This window comes from Somniosus microcephalus, chromosome 9, assembly GCF_052327205.1.
Source record: "Somniosus microcephalus isolate GS21.2 chromosome 9, FLI_Smic_1.0, whole genome shotgun sequence".
Classification (NCBI taxonomy): Eukaryota; Metazoa; Chordata; class Chondrichthyes; order Squaliformes; family Somniosidae; genus Somniosus; species Somniosus microcephalus.
This window is the reverse complement of record NC_140995.1, coordinates 99,488,360-99,510,317: the sequence shown is the minus strand read 5'-3', so window position 1 is coordinate 99,510,317 and position 21,958 is coordinate 99,488,360. Positions and strand designations below refer to the sequence as shown.

The window sequence follows — 21,958 nt, the reverse complement described above, 5'->3', positions numbered from 1 at the left end:
ATTGGGAGCACTGAAGCCCCACCCACTCTATGTTCCTGTACTAAGATGGCCGCGCATGCACTCTGTTACACACTGAATCAAAATGGCGTCGCACTGAACCTTTTCGCCCTCCTTGACAAAGATGGCTGCCGTTAACCTGGGGCTGTCAGCAGAAGAAATCCCCTCAGCTGCAAACACGGGATCTTCAGATATTGATTCGGGGCTTGCGACCTACCCCAGTTGCTTATGAAGCCTCCCCACCTACTGACCCCGGAAATGGAGCTGAGGCAGCAGACCCTCTCCCCTCTGCCAGTGTTGGTCCCTGTCTAGGCCGGGAGCCTGGGACTGGAGTTGCACTGCTGGCGGTTGGAGAGGCCTAGGGCCCCGGGCCCCCGCACTGACATGGCCCCGAGAAATAAATCACATACTGGACTCATTTATTACACGCAAATTATATAATGAGCTAGTTGGGCTCCTAAGTACCAAATTTGTGCTGGATAAAATCCCCTCCACACACACAGAAAGTGGGAAAAATAAATCAATAGTTAGTAGTTAAGAATCAAGATGGCGGCGGGACGGGAGGTGCCTAGCTCAGGCGTGGCTGGGGAACAGAGGCCCAGGCTTCCAGGCCTGGAAAAACGGTGAAAGGTAGGAAAATTATAGAGGTTAGAGAAAATATTTACAGATTAATTAACTTTTTAAAAACAATGTGTGTTTTAAAAGCAACTTATTTTTTTGCTGGAAATGTAGATTTGAAAAGAAACACGCAGAAAGTGGGAAAAAGAAATGAAGAGTTTGGAATCAAGGTGGCGGCCACTCACCTCATTTCAGAATGATAAGGCCCGCCCACACACGCACCGGTTGGTCAACCGTCAGGTCACGACTGAACTGTAGGATTGGTCAATCGTCCTGTCACTCGACTGTAGGATGGCCCCGCCCGCACATGCAATGAACCCGCCCCCGTGACGCAGCAATTGGTCGACCGTCGGGTCGCTCGACTGTACGATTGGTCAACCTTCATGTCACTCGATGCTAATGAGCGGATAATGAGTGGAATTTTGAACGTTTTTTGGATACAGTCGGCACAATTTTTGTCCAACCAAAACGTAAATATGCCTACAAGAGTCCCCTAATGATGAGCTTTCTTTTGATATAACATATGTGTAGGTACGCTCTATAACTTTTGATTGTATAGCCGGACAGACAGACAGACAGAGAGACATACTGTTTTTTATTTTATATATATAGATAAGAACACAAGGAGACACAACATGGTGGCAGCGGTATAAGTGAGTACAAATTCTGCTGTACGAACTACGAATAAGACGAAAAGTTGATTTTATGAGCTGATTGCGAGTGCTGGTGTCTGCGGTGATTGAAAGTGAATCATACGGGATACTAAAATGACGGCTGCCGCTGCACTGACTGTGCAAATGCAACCCCTCATGAACTGGGAAGCCGACGATATAGTAGAAGCATTCCGTAAGTTTAAACAGAAATGTGAGCTTACATTCAAAAGCTTCCTGAAGGGCACTACCAACAAGGAAAAGGTTAGTTACGTTCTGTTGTGGACAGGAGAAAAAGGCCTAGATTTGTATAATAGCTGGAGTTTGACTGAAGAGGAAAAGGAAAACCCAGCAACAATTTTTGGTAAATTCAGCAACCATCTAGAGCCTAAATCCAATCACCGTATACACAGATACAAATTCCAGAGTCTAAGACAGGAACCTGGTGAAACAGCTGACAATTTCCTGACAAGGCTGAGAAATGAAGCCAGCAAGTGTAAATTTAAAGAAATGGAGGAAAGGCTTGTGGACCAGCTAATATGGGGGGTCAGCACATGTAGAGGTACAAAAAGCCCTGATAGGAAAAGAAAAGCTCGGAATAACAGAGGCTATAGATACTGCGAGAGCTCATGAAGCCATGAAGCAGCAAATGAAAATGCTGATTTCTCAAACAGCTGACATGCGGACGGCTTCTGAGATGGACAACAGAGTGGATGCAGTGAGAGAAAAGTACAACACACAAAGACATGCACATGACAACGGGGGAAAAGAGGTGTAGAACGAAGAAAGGAGGAACATACATCAAAAACAAAGGCGGACAGCAGAACCAGAGAAAGAAACACAAGATCCATGCCATGGATGAGCAGGATGATGATGATGATCACGACAATGCACTAAACATCGAAACCATAAAGATACAGCTTCACGAGATGGCAAGAGCAGAAAATACTCCGAGGAGAGAATTGCACACCATCATCCAAATCAAAAAAAAGGTCAAATGTTGGCCTACAACCATCAACTTAAAGTTGAAGCTGGACACAGGGGCTCAGAGCAACATTCTCCCATTGAGACTGTACCAGCAGATCTTTCCCGAAAACCTGAGAGAAGATGGCTACCCGAAAAGCGGTTGTTTAAAGGCAAGTAATGTCACGCTGACAGCATACGGGGGGAGTGAGATTGAACAACTCGGAATAACCTTTATCAAAGGGACACATAAAAGAACGAACATCAACTGCATGTTCTATGTCACCGCCACTGAGGGGCCAGCGATCCTGGGATTAAACAGCTGCGAGAAGTTGAGATTGATCTCAGTGCATCACGAACTGACGGAAACATCACTGAAGATAGACAGCAACACCCCACTGGAGAACCGCCCACAAATCAAGAGTAAAAAAGACTTGATAGCCATGTATCCAGAATGTTTCGATGATACAGTGGGATGTTTCGGAGATTTCCAATACCACATCACCATCGACCCAGAGGTAAAGCCCGTTATCCATGCTCCACGAAAAGTACCCATCGAGCTGAAGACAAAGCTTGAAAGAGAGCTAAAGGAGATGGAAGAAAAGGGAGTGATCGTAAAGGTCACTGAACCCACAGACTGGGTAAACTCAATTGTGGTACGAGAAAAGCCAAACGGGCGTCTCAGAATATGTTTGGACCCCAAAGATCTAAACCAGGCGATAAAGAGGGACCACTATCCCACCCCCAACGCTAGAGGAGATTACGGCATCACTGGCAGGAGCCAAGGTTTTCTCAAAACTAGATGCCAGAAATGGATATTGGAACGTGAAGTTGGATGAGGAATCAACAACACTGACAACATTCAACACACTATTTGGGCATTACAAATTCCTGAGGCTACCATTCGGGTTAAAGGTCAGTCAAGATATCTTTCAACAGAAAGTAGACGAGACATACAGAGGCTGTGAAGGAGCTATAGGAATAGCTGATGATAGTCAGATCTATGGAGCAGATGAAAGAGACCATGACATGCACCTACATGAGGCCATGGAGCGTACCAGGAAGGCTGGCATCAAGTTAAATGCAGATAAGTGCATAGTTAAAGTCAAGGAATGCCAATTCTTCGGTATGATTTATACACCAGAGAGAGTCAAGCCAAGTCCAGAGAAGATTGCGGCGATTGCTGAAATGAAACTACCCAAAGATAAGAAAGAGCTGAGGAGTTACCTCGGCTTGGTCCAATACATGAGTTCTTTCATCCCACACATGTCGGAACATACAACAAATCTCAGAGAGCTACTGAAAGAAGACGCCGAATACCAATGGTCTGAATCACACAAAAGGAATTTCAAACAACTTCAAGAACTGTTGTGCAAGGAAACAAGTCTGTCATATTATGACAGAAGAAAACCAGTCACTCTGCAAGTAGACGCTTCTACCAGAGGACTAGGGGCAGCTCTGGTGCAGGAAGGAAAGCCGATAGCTTTCGCATCAAAGGCCTTGACGTCAGCCGAGACGAGATACGCCAACATAGAAAGAGAACTATTAGCAGTAGTGTACGGATGCGAGAAATTCCATACATACCTATATGGCAGGTGATTTACAATAGAGAGTGACCATCGTCCACTAGAACAGATCTATAAGAAGAATCTATGCAAAGCGCCTGCAAGACTGCAAAGACTACTTCTAAGGATCCAAAGCTATGACTTCACGCTTAAATATAAGCCAGGAAAGGAAATGGTGCTAGCAGATGCGTTGTCTCGATTGTCACCATATGAGAAACACGAGGTGGAGGGCCTAACAGTAAAAATCCACCACCTAGTGAGTGTTACCCCTACAAAGCTCAGTCAAATCAAAGATGAGACTAGCAAAGATGAGGAATTGCAACTACTCACACAACAAGTAATACAGGGGTGGCCGGAGAGAATGCAGCAGGTACAGGCGACAATTCGTCAATACGGGACGATTAAAGACGATATAGCAGTAGAAGACGGTATTCTCCTTGCTGGATCGAGGATCATCGTGCCAAAGACGATGTAGACACAACTTCTCCATCTCATACATGAAGGCCACATGGGAATGGAGAAATGCAAGCTGAGAGCCAGATCAGCTGTATACTGGATAGGCATGTACAAAAATATCGAACAGATGGTCTCTGCATGTGGTATATGCCAGAAATACAGAAATGCACAACAGAAAGAGGAGATGATACCTAGTGAAATACCGTCAAGACCATGGCACACTGTTGGGGCAGGTCTCTTCATGTGCAATCAAGAATGGTATCTCATAGTGGCAGATTACTATTCCAAGTATCTTTTTGTGAGAAGAATGAAAGACTTGAGAGCCACAACTACCACCAGGATTGCAAAGAGCTTGTTTGCTGAACAAGGAATCCCGGAAAAGGTAATCTGTGACAATGGAACCCAGTTCACATCGAGTGAATTCAGAGCTCTGGCAGAAAAGTATGGGTTCAAAATAGTAACCTCATCCCCACATTTCCCAAGGGGACACGGGTTCATCGAAAGACAGATCCAGACTGTCAAGAGAACTCTCATCAAAAGTAGTGAGATGGGGGAAGACCAAGACCTTGCCCTCCTATCACTCAGATCAACACCACTGAAAGCAGACATGAAATCACCTGCGGAATTGCTGAATGGGAGGAAGTTTAAGACTACACTACCAGCAAAAATACATCCTCCCCAGGACCAGGAGGACTTCAGACAAAAGCTGGCAGAAGCACAAATCGTAGGAAGCAAACATTACGATAAACATGCAAAGACGCTACCAGAATTGCTGAATGGACAATCAGTGCATGTGCAAGACCCGGTGTTGAAAACCTGGAATCCAGCCAAGGTCATTGGAAAAGCTGATACTCCAAGATCCTACTTCGTAGAGACTGAACCTGGTAACCAATACAAATGGAACAGACTCCACATCAGACCTTCACCTGAACTGGATAAGCAGCAGACAACATCAGCAACATTGACACCAGCTACCACAAGCAGTACAACACCAGAAACAAGCGCTACAAATCAAACAACCACGAGCATGCACACTCCAACTCCAAAGGCGACAGCAACAACAACAATGAGAGTGGAACACACCAAAACACCGCAGAGAGGAATGGTCACCACCAAATCCACAAGATGGAGGGACAACATCCAACCACCTGAGCGATATCGCGAATAAAAAAAAACCTCCAATTCTTTGTAGTTGATAATAATAGTTTAGATATAATGGCCTAGAAATTCAGTGGGCCTTGCGCCCACTTAGTGCCTAAAGAGGTCTTTTGCGTCGGCGGGGTGGTAGCGCTGAAATTGAGTGCAGCGGTATTGGCGGCGGTAGCCGTTAGCGCTGCGCCGGGACCGATGATGTCATCGGTGTGCGCGGTGGCCCGTAACGCCCCAAAACCGCGCCGATCCCCATATTTATTTGCGCCCGTTCCTCCGAAGCGGGCGCAAACAGTGAACAGAAAATGGGGCCGTCCTGCTGCCATAGTGGGGCGCTTTAAAGCGGAAGGTGCGGCCGGCCGCTTTTTCGGCGGCCGCCTGCCCGCACCTCCTTCCCCGGCCTCCTCCACCCCCCCCCGCGGCATTGCCGGCTGGTTTCCGTGGAGCCCGGCACTTCTCCGTTGTGCCGGGCTCTTTTGCCGGCACTCGCGATCGGGGCTCCGGCCGTTGCAGGCACCTCCCCCTTAAGAGAAGGGGGAGGCCTGCAGTACCGCAGCCTGCCGCACCGCATCGGGTGGCGCTGCGGCAACTAGCGCGCCGATATTCAGTTGCAGCGCCCCAAACGGAGGCGGGCACACCCTGGTATAGCGCCCGCTTCCGAATTGGGGCGCAGAAGACGAATATACGGCGTGCGCTAATGCCTCCCCGCCCAGCGCTAACTTTTGGGCGCGAGCGAGCTGCCCGCGCCCAAGTGAATTTCTAGGCCAATATTTGTTAATTTAAATTGTTAAATTTCATGTTTTCATTTTTTTGAGAAAGAGGGATGTTACATTGTTATAGTATCACATTGTTAAATGGAACTACTTTGGTATGGAACTATTTTGGTATGGTGTAGTTATATTGCTACTTGGCACACTGTGCACGGGCAGTGCACAGTGCAGCGTCGGACATCTTGTATCTCTCCACACCATGCGGCAGCACTGTAACAAAAGCAAGAATATAGCTAAGTAAAGCTCTAACTAAAATGAACTAAAAGTGGGCCCGCACGCCATTTTTTGCGGTTTTACCACCTCACACGCCTCCAAACCCGTCTCCTCGTGCCTGGCAAAATCGAGCCCATAGAGTCATGGGGCTAAAAATTGAGTAGCACCCCCAGCTAACTTCGTCGGGGGAAAAATTAGCGCCATCGCGACGGAAATTAAGTAGTAGCGTCCCAAGATGGAAGCGGGGCGCTACTGGAAGCGCCCCGCCTCCCTCTTGGGGTGCTGCGAAGGAATATCGCGTCAAAAGAGCCGGCACTCAAATGAACTACCGGGCTCATGGAGCGCAGCCGGCACTTTGCGGGGGGGGGGCGGGTAAGAAGGCCGCGGACGGGAGCGGAGGCAGGTGCTGGCAGGCGGCCAGCAACAAAAATGACCGCCCCGCACCTCGCCTTTAAATAGCACCTCCCCGGCCGCAGGTAGGCCCCCCGACCCCGTTGGACATAGCGTCCGGTGGTAAGTCAGGGGGTGCTCCTGAAGATCACGGCCAGGACGCGAGTGGGGCACTGCGCACGGCGATGATGTCATCGCCAGCGGTGCAGCGCCATGGGGTGCTACCAGTTACCACTGCCGCTAACCTCACGCTTAATTTCGCGGGAGGTGTAGGTGGCGTCACGCCCAGGCGCTAGTTGCTTTGTGCCCCATTAGCACCCTCTTAGGGCGCTTATGGGAGGCACAAAGCAACCAAATTTTCCCCCAAGAGTCATAACAGCACAGAAGGAGGCCATTTGGCCCATCGAGTCCGTGCCAGCTCTCTGTAGAGCAATCCAGTCAGTCCCATTCCCCCGCTCTATCCCCGTAGCCCTGCAAGTTTATTTCCCTCAAGTGCCTATCCTGTCTCCCCTTGAAAACATCGAGTGTCTCCACTTCCACCACTTCCGTTGACAGTGAGTTCCAGGTCCTCATCACTCGCTGTGTAAAAATGTTTTTCCTCACATCCCCCCTGTATCTCTTGCCGAAAACCTTAAATCTGTGTCCCCTAGTCCTTGTACATCAAGTAGTGGGAACAGCCTTTCCCCGTCTAGCCTATCCAAACCCGTCATAATCTTGTACACCTCTATCAAATCACCTCGCAACCTCCTTTGCTCTAATGAAAACAAATCTAGCTTCTCCAACCTGTCCTTGTAGCTAAGATCCCCCATCCCTGGAACCATTCTGGTAAAAACATGTTGGTGTTTTTAGCTCTAAGATCTATGTATGAGCCTATGCATGTATTATTTGCTAGCCTCGTTAAGGCTAGATAAATATGTAGATTAGAAAAAGGCCCCATATTGCACAGCATTCCAGATGCGTCTTGTTGGGTCTTCACTCATTACTAGTCATGCCAGTTAGCCTGACATCAGTCGTCAGGAAAATGCTGGAATCCATTATTAAGGAAGTGGTAACAGGGCACTTAGAAAAGCATAATATGATTAGACAAAATCAACATGGTTTTATGAAAGGGAAATCATGTTTGGCAAATCTGTTAGAGTTTTTTGAGGATGTAACTAGCAGGGTAGATAAAGGGGAACCAGCGGATGTAGTATATTTGGATTTTCAAAAGGCATTCGATAAGGTGCCACATAAAAGGTTGATGCACAAGATAAGGGCTCATGCTATGGGGTAATACATTAGCATGGATAGAGGATTGGTTAAAGGATAGAAAACAGAGAATAGGAATAAACGGGTCATTTTCAGTTTGGCAGGCTGTAACTAGTGGGGTGCCGCAAGGATCAGTGCTTGGGCCTCATCTAATTACAATTTATATTAATGACATAGTTGAAGGGACCGAGTATAATGTATCCAAATTTGCTGATGATACAAAGATAGGTGGGAAAGTAAGCTGCGAGGAGGACACAAAGAGTCTGCAAAGGGATATAGATAGGTTAAGTGATTTTAACTTTTGGACCTGCCAGGAGTGGGGGTGGGTGGGGGGCCGGTAGCATGCAGGAAACCCAGAAGTCTGGGTCTCCCAGCGCGCTGTGGAGTTTTCATTTGGCTTGGCTTCCAGTGGGGCTTGAAAAGAGGCTGCAGCCCAGGTAGGTCCGAGCCCGTACTGTGGGGTGGGTGGGCATGTCTGATCCTGGGGCGGGGTCCAATCCCTGACCCCTTACAAGGGGGATTTGAATGGGAGGAGGCTGATAGTGGGAGTGCCTGGGGGGCTTGGGGAAGCACTCCTGCTACTCCCGGCCCAAAAGGTGTGCTCCCCAAGGCTGTCCTCTCCTCGTAACTGCTGCCGGGATTCCCAAGGCCCGGGAACCTCGTCCAGCCACAATTAAACCTGTAAAGCAGGTTAAATCCGAGGCTTCAGGCCTTATTATCATATTTAAAGTGCCAATCTGCCTCCTGAGAGCGGAATGGCTTGCCTCCCCCACCCCCTGTCCCACCTCCGTTAAGACCAGTGGGACAGGGCATACCCAGGGATGGTGATGGAGGAGTTTGGGATGTTGGCTGAAAGGTATGATTCTGTGGGGCATGATTCTGTGGGTATGACTATGTCAGGCTGTTGCTTGACTAGTCAGTGGGACAGCTCTCTCAATTATGGCACAAGACCCCAGATGTTGGTGAGGAGGACTTTGCATGGTCGACTGGGCTGGGTGTGCCATTGCCATGTCCTTGGCCGGTGCCGAGGTCGATGCCAGGTGGTCTGTCTGGTTTTATTCCTATTATTGTTTTTCGTAGCAGTTTGTTACAACTGAGTGGCTTGCTAGGCCATTTCAGAGGGCAGTTAAGAGTCAACCACATTGCTGTGGGTCTGGAGTCACATATAGGCCAGACCAGGTAAGGATGGCAGATTTCTTTCCCTAAAGGACATTAGTGAACCAACTATGATCCTACCAAGTTGGTTTTGGCAGGTCAGTTGACATCAGGGGTGACATTTCTTGTGGGGGTGTAATCGAGAAGTTACACTCGAAATTATGCCTGCTCGTGCGCCCATTTTTGCTGATGTCTGTTTAGACCTAAATGTCCTGTCAATCTCATTATGTAAAAATGGGGATAAACAATCGAGGCTTGAGGAAAGCGTGAAACTCGCACCATATATTCCTTCTTTAAGCATGAAAATTAATGTTTCAAGTCATCTAACTATCATTCATGCCCACTAGGCACAGCAACACGTAATTGTGGAAGCTTTTCAAATTTTAATGTGACTTATACAGATGCCATAAAAATGCATTCAAAGAAACAGACAATACAATACAGGTCTCAGTGAGAATAATAAAAAACACAAAAAAAACCCCACAATAAAACACAGAACTTTTTAGCCCGGGGGTTGGAGCCGTTATAATGAGATGAAATGCATTTGGGAACAGGGATCGACGGGCGTAAAGAACGAGGAAATTAGAGCATAGTGTAATTATGTGCGGAACACACTTGTACATGGGTTTCCTCAATCTTGTATTCTAGGTATTTGTTCTACATCTCGGTTACACGCGTTTCCAGGAGTAAAAACATAGCAAATTCCACCCCCAAAAATGGATGGGAGAGCGAAGGAGACACACAGAATGATTTTCATACATGTCCGTCTTTGAGGTTCACATGAGCTGTGATAATTCCCATTTGTCTTGCAATAATTAAAAGATTTCCAGGTGCTTTTATAGATGATTTTTTTTTATAGATCATATTTATTTGAATGTATTGTTAATAAGTTTGGAATAAGATGGCAGTCTCTACAGGTTTGCTCTAAAATGGATTTGGAAAATATTAAAAGAACTGTACATGTGACATTTTACAATAACCCAAAAATTATTGTTAGTCTGGCAATGCATTTATGTAAAAAAAATCATGTTTAAAGACACATAATTATCTATCCAGAATATATTAAAATAGAATATCAGCATACTCAGACATCACAATCCAAACATCACACTTTGTTACAGGTGCAGAGCAATTTTTAAATGCTGTTTCCTTCTGATCTGTACTTCAAACCTCCAGCTTGAAATGGACTACCATACTATTTAAATCTGCAAGGCTCACTGACCTAAACAACAATGAATCTGAGTTGACCTCACGCTATGTTTACGATAGCAAAATACTGCGGATGCTGGAAATCCAAAATAACAACAGAAAACGCTGGAAAAACTCAGCAGGCCGGGCAACATCTGTGGAGAGAGAAACAGAGTCAACGTTTCGGGTCAAAACCCTTCTACAGAAGAGTTTCGACCCGAAACATTGACTCTGTTTCTCGCTCCATGGGTGTTGCCTGGCCTGCTGAGTTTTTCCAGCGTTTTCTGTTGTTATCACACTGTGTTTACTTGTGGCAGTTAGACTTACTGGCCTCAAAGCGACAGGCCAACTTATATGACATCAACCTTAGCAGAATAATATATTGTACATTGCATGACATCATACAAAATAACAGCATATTATCTGAGTTACTGTGTGTAATGCCATGGGAGACCCGCTTGTCATATAAAATGGCATCTTGCAAGTCGGAAATAACATGTGACATTGAAGCTTTAAACTGTGGCATCTCTAACATGAAGATTATTTCCCCCATATTGCTCAACACTGTCCTACAAGCATGCTGCACTCTCTGTAACTTTGTGCTCTCATCAACAAGTTGTATTTATATGGCGCCTTTAACGCAGTAAAAATGGCCCAAGGCACTTCATAGGAGCCCAATCAGACAACATTTGACACTGAGCCACATAAGGAGATATTAGAACATGTAACCAAAAGCTTGGCCTAAGAGGTAGGTTTTAAGGAGCGACTTAAAGAAGGAGAGGGAGGCAGAGAGGTTTCAGAACAGGATTCCAGAGCTTAGGGCCTAGGTATGGCCGTCAATGGTGGAGCGATGAAAATCAGGGAATGTGCAAGAGGCCAGAATTGAATCTTATTAATCTTTCACTGCAGTCAAAAATACTTGTAATATCTGTAAATTATAGCTAACTGAATATTTCTGTCCTATACATAAAAAAGGTTTGGTAAACTGGTTGCTTAGAGGACAGAAATTGGCTGCAAAATGTAATTTGATGATTCATCAGCACCATCTAGTGATCAGAAAAAAACAGTCCTTTTAAGAAACACACTATTCAAGTCGACAGAGAAAAGACAGGTTGGCATTTCAAGTGTTTGTCAGAACTTTGATCTCTTAAGTATTCCCAGCATTTTCAGAATTTTTTTCTTATTAAAACTTTTTAGGCAATGAGTGGTTAGGATTTGGAATGCACTGCCTGATAGGGCAGTGGATACAGATTCAATAGTAGCCTTCAAAAGGGAATAAATATTGGATAAATACTTGAAGGAGAAAAAATTGCAGGGATATGGGGAAAGAGCCGGAGAATGGGAATAACTGGATTGCTCTTCGAAAGAGCCGGCGCAGACTCGATGGGCCGAATGGCCTCCTGTGCTGTACTTACAACATTACAACAGTGACTACACTTCAAAAAGTACTTCATTGGCTGTAAAGTGCTTTGAGATGTCCGGTGGTCGTGAAAAGGCGCTGTATAAATGCAAGTCTTTTTTTTCTTTTTACTATTCAATGATTCTATGATTAGCATCCAATTTTCTTTTTATACAATATATAAAATTATATTTGGCTGCTAAGATGCTTAACAGAGCAATGAGATGCATCTCGGGAAAGCTGACTCACAGTCAAGAACAGTAAATTGTTTTAGCTGCTGAACTTTGCAACTACAAGGCCTAGAAAACTGCAATTATTGATTTTTTAAATTGAATTAGTAGACTATTGCAATAGATAGTTTGTAAGTAACACTTGCAACATACTTAGTTTTAGAATTCTTGAGCCTTGATTCAGATTTAATAAAGAAGGTCATAGCTGTTAGTATTTTTCATTAAAAGAACTACCTGGGATTTTTTGAACACCACCCATTGAATCCAACATAATTTGCTTTCCATCGTACACATTTGAGTCAACTCCATTTACCTTACATTATTCCTCTATGTCCACATGATGTCAAAGGAAAAAAAATGAACATTTTAGGTGAACAAATGGCTGCTGAATGGACACCCAACTAACCCATGTGCTAATCTACTTTCAAACAGCCAAAGAAACAAAGATGATTGCCCTTCCCCCAACTATATTTCCTGGCCACGTGAGTACTTGGACAGACTATGCAAAGATAATTTGGAAGCTGCTCTGTGCATCCCTCCCAAAGGACATTCAGGCGCTGCTACGGATGGACCACCGTGAGTAAAAATACCTGTACTGGTCAAGGAGCAGAATGATAAGCTTCATTTTAATATCCAGGAAAATCCTCTGCTTGGAAATAAGATGGGCTAATGCTTCTCATTTTAGAAAACAGTAATCCTATAAATATCTGCTATGATCTCCATAAAACAGATAGGCATATCCAAGCAGTAGAATTTTCTATATAAACTAAATTGTGGGAGATAACATACGAACACTGACAGACAGGAAAAGACCCACTGATCCAACCAGCTTGTCCCACACAACTACGATGCCCTGTGCTTCACAATATATTCACTCCCCACCCCACCCGAAAGTCATGTAATCTCCTGGGAGAGGCAAAAAACAGATGAACACCCTGGCCAATTAGGGAAGAAAAGAAATCTGGAAAATACCTCTCCAAGCCCAAAGCTAGTGCAGGAGATCACTCTGACCCTAATGAATGTTATGCAGTACCTACCTGTTATACGAGGTGCTCTCTTTGGGTACAAGACTAAGCTTGCTAAATAGAGTGCCAATGAAGGCTGTGCAGTGTTTAAAGGTATTGTTATATCTCTAATAATAATAATCAGACTTGATGACCACTGGGAAGCTCAGGATCCAAGATAGGGTGTGAGGACTCCAACTATCCAGCTCGTATCAAAAACATTAGGAGCGAAGGAAGTGAGTCTAAATAAAGGTTACAAAGTATTATAAAGTATTTGCACCACAGAAACAGGCCATTTGGCCCAACTGGTCCATGCCAGTGTTTATGCTCCATATGAGCCTTCTCCCACCCTTCGTCATGTAACCCCATCAACATATCCTTCTATTCCTTGCTCCCTCATGTGTTTAACTAGCTTCCCCTTGAATCGATGCTATTCGCCTCAACTACTCCCTGTAGTAGCGAGTTCCACATTCAAACCATTCTAGGGTAAAGAAGCTTTTCCTGAATTCCTTTTTGGATTTATTAGAGACTGGCCTAGAAATTGAGTTGCGTTCGCCAGCCGTTAACGCCATAAGAGGGGTATATTTCCAGCGCTAGGCACTTAGCACCCGGGCGCAGGCCGATCTGTGCCTACGCCCAAATTCAGTAGACATTTAGCGCCGGCGCAAAGTGTTTGCGCCCGCTCAGCTGCGCGCGCAGCTTATGACGTCATTTCGTCGTGCAACGCTGTTTGTGCGCCCCAAACCGGAAATTCAGTGGCGCCCGCCCAATGTGGGCGTGGCGCTGTTAAGAACTGTGAAGTGGAACGCAACAGAGGCCCTGTGGGCCTCGGGGAGCGCTAATTAAAGGGCACTTACACTGACCTATAAAGCCCAGCCATTTTGCTGCAATGACTTTACTGCTTTGGATTTCTGGACAGAGACCAAGGAACAGAGCTTACTGATTTGGGACAACATAGGAGAGGTATTTTTGGCTTCTGGCCAGAGCTTTGACATTTGAATCATTGTGATTTCACTGTTTGCAAGTTTATTATGGGGGCTGTATGGGGTTCCAACCCTCAGTTGCAGCATTATGTGCGAAGGGCTCGCAGACGCTGTGTGAGAGGGCCAGCCATGCCTAGATGCAGAGGGGCCATCAGGCGTCGGCAACGTAGGCCTTACCCACTCAGGCAATACCGGCAGCAGGTGTCCTATCTCACCATGACTGCGGCGCATTGTGTTAAGAGGCTGCGCTTCAGAAGGGAGGTGGTTGCAGAGATCTGCCAGCTGCTTCACAGAGATCTGCGTCCACAGCTGATGTGCAGGACGTCTCTCTCGGTGGCAGTGAAGGTCACGGTGGCTCTGAACTTTTATGCAAGCGGCTCCTTCCAAGCCGCTGCTGGGGACATAGCGAACATCTCCCAGTTCGCCGTGCATCGCTGCATCCGGCAGGTCACCGATGCCCTTTTCGCGAGGAGACACCAATTCATCTCCTTCCCCATGACCCTAGAGAGGCAGGAGCAGCGTGCAGTCGGATTTGGCAGGATCGTGGACTTCCCCATGGTGCAGGGCGCCATTGACTGCACGCATGTGGCTATGCGGGCACCTATCGACAATGCCGAGGATTACCGCAACCGGAAGGGCTACCATTCCCTCAATGTACAGCTGGTGTGTGACCACAGGCAGCGCATCCTAGCCGTCAATGCCCGCTTTCCAGGAAGCAGCCACGATGCATTTATCCTGCGCCAGACTACTGTGGCTGACATGTTCGAGGCACAGCCTCCACCAAGGGGATGGCTTATTGGGGACAAGGGCTACCCTTTGTGTACATGGCTCATGACCCCGCTCCGCGCGCCCAGGACCCCAGCAGAGGAGGCATACAACGAAAGCCATCAAGCCACAAGGAACATCATAGAGCAAACGATTGGCGTCCTCAAGCAACGGTTCCGCTGCCTGGATCGTTCCGGCGGATCTCTACAGTATTCGCCGGATAGAGTCTCCCAGTTCGTCGTCGTGTGCTGCATGCTGCACAACCTGGCTATCCGCAGGACTCAGGCACTGCCACCTGACGTTGCACCACCACCTCAGGAGGATGAGCAGGAGGACCATGAGGAGGAGGAGGCGGAGGAGGAGGAGTACCAGCCCAGGAGGGAGCCACAAGGTCCAAGGGCCGTCCGCCGGCGGCTTATTGAACGACACTTCTAGGCCCCCTGTCAGGGAATGGCCTGTGGCAATGAACGCACCTGAATGCAGCCGCTCCGCAAGCCCTCAGCCGATTAATGCAACAACCACTTGAAACATGACACCTGGACATGCTGAATAAATAAAAAGCTTTATTTTACAAACTCAGGGCCCTTCCCACATGAAACAGAAAAACAGACGAGACCCCCAAAAAACAGTCAAAAACATCTGTCACTCCCACAACCTGGGGAGGAATAACAAAACTTGCCCATCCAATTGGCCTTCATCATCGGCCTTACAAAAATAAGCCCCCCTCTCCACAACACAAACACCCCCATAAAAACAAAAAATGCCTTCATCTTCGGCCTTACCAAAATAAGCCCCCCCCAGAACACAAACACCCCCATATAAAAAAAACCGCTATCACCACACTCTACTGGGTGTGCCGAGAGGGCAAGTCCTTATGCAGGCTTCTCCGGCCCCTGCCCGACCTGCTGCTCCACCTCAACCTGGGCCCTGTGGGTGTGGCAAGGCTGGGGGAAGGCTCATGAGGGCCACAATGCGTGACGGCAGATGCCCTTGGGGGTCGGCCTAGACGAGGCCCAGCCCGGGAGGGGCCGGCTGCTGACTGCTGCAGCTGTGGCTGGCCAGCATCAGTCTCAGCAGCAGCTCGTCGCACCTTGGCTGGGGGAGTGGCAGTGTCGGCTGCACCAATGGGGGCAAGCTGGCTGATGCCAGGCGCGCGCTGTTCGCCAGAGACACTGGCACTCGGCCGGGCTGGCAGTGCAGCAAGCGCAGCAATCTGGTGGAGGCCAGACCGCTGTGCTGCAGCAGGGCGGCGGGTGCCCTGGCGATGCTTCCGCGCCACAGCGAGTGTGGCAGAAGTGAGTGCCCGAACTGCCCTGGTATGTGCCCGCATCAGATCTGCCAGTGTCTGGACGGCACCACTCATGGACTCGCGACTCGCGTCCTGCGCTGCCGCGAGTTGCTGGACACCCCTGTCCTGCGCTGCCGCGAGTTGCTGGACACCCCTGTCCTGCGCTGCCGCGAGTTGCTGGACACCCCTGTCGTGTGCTGCCGCGAGCTGCTCGACCCCCCTGGCCTGTGATTCCCCGAAAGCGACCACACTATGAGCCAGGGACTCAATGGCCTGAGGCAACTGTCCCACAACCCCCATGAACTCCTTGTGGCGCCGCTCCGATGCCGCGGACATCTCATCAAGGAGGCGCACCTCCTGGGCGAGGACCGTCTCCGGACTGGAGGGCAGACTCTCCCTCTGGGGAGAAGGCCGCCGAGCTGCCCGACCCTTCCCGCGTGCCTCGACCCCACTGGGCCCAGGAACTGCCCTCCCCTGCAACACTTCCCCCTGCCTCTCCTCCAGGCCAGACGTCTCCCCTCCATTGCCATCCCCTGGCGCGGATGAGGGTTCCCCCGATGTGCCGCCTTCCTCCTGGTCCTCGTCGTCCTCCTCCTCCAAGGGCCTGGCACTCTGAGCTTCAGGGACCACCTCCTCCTCACCAGCTGAAAGCAGGAAGGCACAAGAGTAGCTTTAGAGTGAGGACAGGGCGTCAGCGAGGGAGGCATGAGTGGTGGCATTATGCGCATTGGTCGGACAGTGGGAAAGGATGTAGATCTGAAGTGCAAGGGCAACGAGAGAGGTCCAACCGGTCATGTCCTTACCAGTGGGTCCCAGTACAGGGTCCGCATCTCCAATGGCAACAGGGCCAGTCACCCGGCCACGCATGAGTCGAGCCACGCTCTCCTCCAGCTCACTGAGCGCCTGGTACTGGGGACGGCCTCCCCCGGTGGCAGACTGGCTCCTCAAATTCCGCGCCAGCTTGGCCTGCAAGAGAAAGGACGGCCTCTAAGTACAGTGTGGTGCCCTGTTGCTGTGTGCACTGCCTCCCATGGTAGAATAGCTTGGCCAGTGTGGTGCCCTGTTGCTGTGTGCACTGCCTCCCATGGTCGAATAGCTTGGCCAGTGTGGTGCCCTGTTGCTGTGTGCACTGCCTCCCATGGTCGAATAGCTTGGCCAGTGTGTTAAGTGCAGAAAGTGCTATTGATGATCATGCCAGTGCCATAGCTGCGGGAGGAGGGCTGCCCATTAGGCCTTTGAGGTCCCTTTGCCCATAATGTGAGGTGCACATGCAAGGATGAGGAGGACACTGGAAAGGGTACTCACCTTCACCATCCGAGTGAGGTCGTTGTACTTCTTGCGGCATTGGTCCACACTCCTGGGGACATCGCTGGTGGATGACACCCTGTGGGCGATTTTCTTCCAGGCTCTCCTGTACTGCCTCCTGGGAGCCTTCTTGCCACTGTCCGGGCACAAGATCTCTCTTTTCTTTTCCACACCATTAACCAGCACCCTCAAAGCATGCTCTGAGAAGCGCTGCGCTCGTTCACGGGCCTTCTCCATGGCGTCAGGCGCTATTTGGGTCCACCAGCAGTGTTGAGGCCTAGCTGCAGGGCTCCACTATGCAGGGCGTGGCAGCAGTCAAAGTCGACCCTTCCCCCTTTAAGAGCTGGCCGGCGTCAGGGTGTCTGCTGTCAATCAAAACATGACCGCACCTGCGCTGCGCCCGGCCTCGGCGTTATCAGTCCGCATCGCCGGCTTAGCGCCTGAAGATAGCAGTGCAACGCCAGTTTCAGCGCTCGCCCAAATCTACTGAATTTCAGCGAAGTGGCCTACACTTTCCGGCGGTCGCTAACTTTACCGCCCGCCCGACTTTACCGCCCCAAAAGTGGCCAGACTGAATTTCTAGGCCACTCTCTTATATTTATGGCTCCTAGTTCTGGTCTTGCCTGCAAGTGTAAATATAGAGCCACAAAATCTGTTTAATGTTATTATATTTGTTATCAGTTTGCTAGTTAATTACCACTGTGCAAAGCTAGGCCCTAGCTGAATCATACTAAGCTGATCCAAGAGAAACAAGTAAAGAGACATGATAGGCTGAACTGTCAATTACTCTGCTGTCTCTTCAGCATTGCTGCAGAGTGTTACTCTCTTCAGAAAAACCATTGGTTATACTTGCAGAATTTTGATGTGTACTGAAAATATATCAGTAATGAAGCAGGATTTATTTCTGAGAATTCATAATGAACAAGCATAATGCTGCTAAGCAAACCCCATACAACCTACAGCACAAATGTTATTGAAAGTGCATTGAGGACTTAAAGAATTACTACTTCCTAAACTAAATTTACATTCCTCCCAGTTACCTGCATTGCCCGAGGCTGGATAACGGGATGCTGTTTGGTACTAATGGGCCAACATCACAATTGCGAAGCAGTCCCCAAAGAATTACCGACTACCAAGCAGGAAATGATCGGACAACATATTTTTGTGAGGACAAATAAATAATTAACCACAAACAAAATGCATTTATGATGCAGCTGTTGGCTGAATTGAAATAAAGCATTTTCTCTTCCCATTTTTCGTCAATTTTTCTCTCTGCCCCTTAAAGGAATGGCTGCCTTGCTGGGACATGGTTTTATTAGCACTGGTCATTTTACAGTACTTCTTACTTCAGTGACCATTCCTCATTTGTGAACCTAGACAGTGAGTGTCAACAGACTATTCAACTGGGTGAAGGAGGGGGAAGATAGAGAGGTTGGCATCACAGCCAGCCCAATCTTGTCTTGGACAGTGAGCAGATGTGGAGGTCTGACTGATTTTCCCCCTCCCTATCCCAATGACATTGGTCAATTATAGCACCCCTACAACTATCCTGGTTGAGATAAGCTAAGTCAGCACAGCTTATTCAAACTCACTGCCTTAACCAGCTGAGTTGCTGGGAGAGTCAGATATAAAACATTTCCAACAATACGTTCTGTGAGGTGTATGAAATATATACCAACGTGCTTTGAGTGCGATATAATCCACTGGGCCAAATTTCTGGTCGGCATCTCCAGTGACACGGAAGTGTAATGGGCAATCAAGGATTAGGAAATTGAGCAGAGATCACGCTCACTGGATCTTCCTCTGTTTCACACAACCTCACTTTAATAAGAAAGTCAATGTTAATAATAAGAAGCATAAGAGAAAAACAGGCGACTAATAAAGAATCGATCAGAAGGAGAATGGATTAAAAATAGATTGCTAAACAGAGAGAGGCAGGTTTGAGTTGAACCTACATGAATGCACAAAGTATTCTGAATAAAATTGGTGAGCTACAGGCACAAATTACAATGGAGGGTGTGATATGATAGCATTAACAGTGATGTGGCTTAGACTAAGGCAGGGCTGGAAGTTAAGCATTCCTGGTTGCAAAAAAAGAGAGGGTGGTCATACCAAAGATTACATTACAACACCAGAATAAAAGACTAATATATGGGATGGTGAAAATGCTGAATCTAATTGGTTGGAGTGAAGGAATAAGAAGAGAACCATCACTTTATTGAGAGTTTATTATAGACCATCGAAAAGTGTAAAGGAGATAGAGGTAAGAAGTATGTAGACAAATTAGAGATAAATGCAGAAACAATAGGGCCATAATAACAGGTGACGAATTCAACAATAGATTGGGGTAAAAGAAATGTAGGTGGTAACGAAGGAGAAGGGTTTCTACAATAAAAGCAAAATACTGCCAATGCTGGAAATCTGAAATATAAACAGAAAATGCTGGAAATACTCAGCAGGCCAGGAGCATCTGAGGAGAGAGAAACAGAGTTCATGTTTCAGGTCGATGACCTTTCATCAGAACTGGAAAAAATTACAGAAGTAACAGGTTTTAAACAAGTACAGAGGTTGGGAAAGGGGGGAGGGGAGGAAGTGTAATGATCAGTAACATGTCATTCTAGAATGGTACACTAGGTGGAGCTGTATGTTTAGTAGTGGGCTACCCACAAGGCAGTAGTCAAGATGTATGCCTGTACACTAGTCCACATGGCTGAATAAATGACTAGCTCAAGCTAGCTGTTCATAATGAAAACGTCTATTTATTTATGAACATAACATGGTACTAGGAGTGGTAATATCTGCTGAATATTGTGAAACGCGACATGGAGAATTTGAAGCCACCGGAGGGTTTGAAACTCACAGGGAATGTCGATTGCAATTGGCGGACTTTCAAACAACAATTCGAACTCTACATTGCTGCCATCGGGTTCGGTATGAAGCCAGACGCAAGGAAAATAGCATTACTGCTCACGGTTGCAAGCCCGCAGGTGATAGAGGTATTTAATACATTTGTATTTGATCAAGAGGAGGATACCACAAGGACTCACCCCCGCGAAATACGAGGACCCACTCCTCGCGCACGAGGACCCATCACTCGCGAAAAACGACGACTCCTTCTCCGCCGACAACACAGCAGCCCTTCAGCCTGCTGGTTGTGTTACCTACTACACGATTCGGCATGAACAAAAAGCGTGCCGCCCTCCCGGCTGTGTTCTCCTAAATCTACAACTATTACAAGTGTTGCTGCCCTCCAGGCAGAGTTAACCCCTCTTGAAAGCAACAACAACCTGGACCGTTGCCGCCCTTTCTCCAGTTTTCCCTTTAACAAACGCAAACGTCTACTGAAGCTGCACACATCGAGGACGGGTCCAACGGGCATCCTGCGGCCGCGATCAGCCACGTGAAAGTTGCTAGCCTCACCGAACACTGGTTAACGCAGTAACTCTTTACCCTCTGTTGTGTTAAACGTCGTAGCACTATGGCATGCACCGTTCCGCGTGTTCCAGCCTCCTGAAGGTTTCGCTCGCCTGTCAAGTCCTTCTGGAACGTTCGTTTGGCATTCCTGCAGAGTTCGTCGTAACAAGGACTTGCTCCAACGTCAACAGAGTCATCGCCCGCGTTCGCCCAACCTGCCCGTCATTCTGACAAGGCCTGCTGTTTCGCACGTCTCCACGGTCCTTCGCCTGACGGATACACTTTATTCGCCACGACGCGCGTAAGGATCCGCTCACGAGCAGCATCTTCAGACCTCACCTACCAAGTCGAGACAGCACGACTGCCGTGACCACCAGCTCGTCAGACCATCTCATCCTTGGACTTTCATTAAAGCGAATTCTGCGGGGGCCTATGTGGCAGTACCACCGGTTGTCCCTTACAGTGAGATACATAATTCCCTTTAACTTACCTTACTGTATGTATAACTTACCTGTTTGGGCCATTGCCCCTTTAACCTACCTGTTTGGCCCGTTGCCCCTTTAAGACACGCCCTAGCGCGCTGACGTCACATCACGTACCACGTGACGTACATGCGACGGCCGCCGGCCCGACTTGGCCTTCCAGGACAGCCGCCGGCACAGCCCGGCCTTGCGACTTCGGCCGCATTGGCCAGCCGATGGGAGCGACACGATCTTCAGCTCCCGCGGCAAGCATCGGCTCAGCCTGGCCTCCAGCTCCCGCTCCCGCGCTCGCGACTTCAGCCTCAGCAGCCAGCGATGCAACGACGCGCATCACGTGATGCCCTAAGCGTGGGAAACGCGAACAACGTGATGACGTCACAACACAAACGCGATGACATCATCACGCTCTCCACAGGACTGCTAACTCAGTCCTCGTGGAGTCCCCACTGGGACAAGACCTATACCACTGTGCTCCTACAGTCAGCCATCTTACCTGCTACCTTACCTGATGTAATTAGTCTGTTCCTGTAAATAAACAACTTGTTAATAGTTCGTCGAAGTCAAACTCTCTTATTTAGTGGCGATCTACACGAACCGCTACATTGACGATGTGCTAAAGAAGTTTGATACACATTGTTCTCCCAAAAAGAACGAGACCTATGAGAGGTACGTGTTCCGTTCACGGACACAGCAGCAAATTGAGACTTTTGATAGCTTTGTGACCGA

General features: G+C 48.0%; 1 protein-coding gene across 2 annotated transcripts in view; it reads left to right on the top strand.

Moving 5' to 3' along the window:
* cimip2c (ciliary microtubule inner protein 2C) overlaps positions 1–18,581 on the top strand; it is a 127,333-nt gene extending 108,752 nt beyond the window's left edge. Inside the window, exons 4-5 of one of the 2 annotated variants that reach the window (XM_085996218.1) lie at positions 12,424–12,473; positions 18,373–18,581. In XM_085996218.1, coding sequence (XP_085852344.1) covers positions 12,424–12,473; positions 18,373–18,518 — 196 coding nt within the window. In that variant the 3' untranslated portion in view covers positions 18,519–18,581. Of the gene's footprint in view, positions 1–12,423; positions 12,568–18,372 lie in introns of both variants that reach the window. The other variant, XM_085996217.1, reaches the window with a different exon arrangement.
* The last annotated feature ends 3,377 nt before the right edge of the window (positions 18,582–21,958 follow it).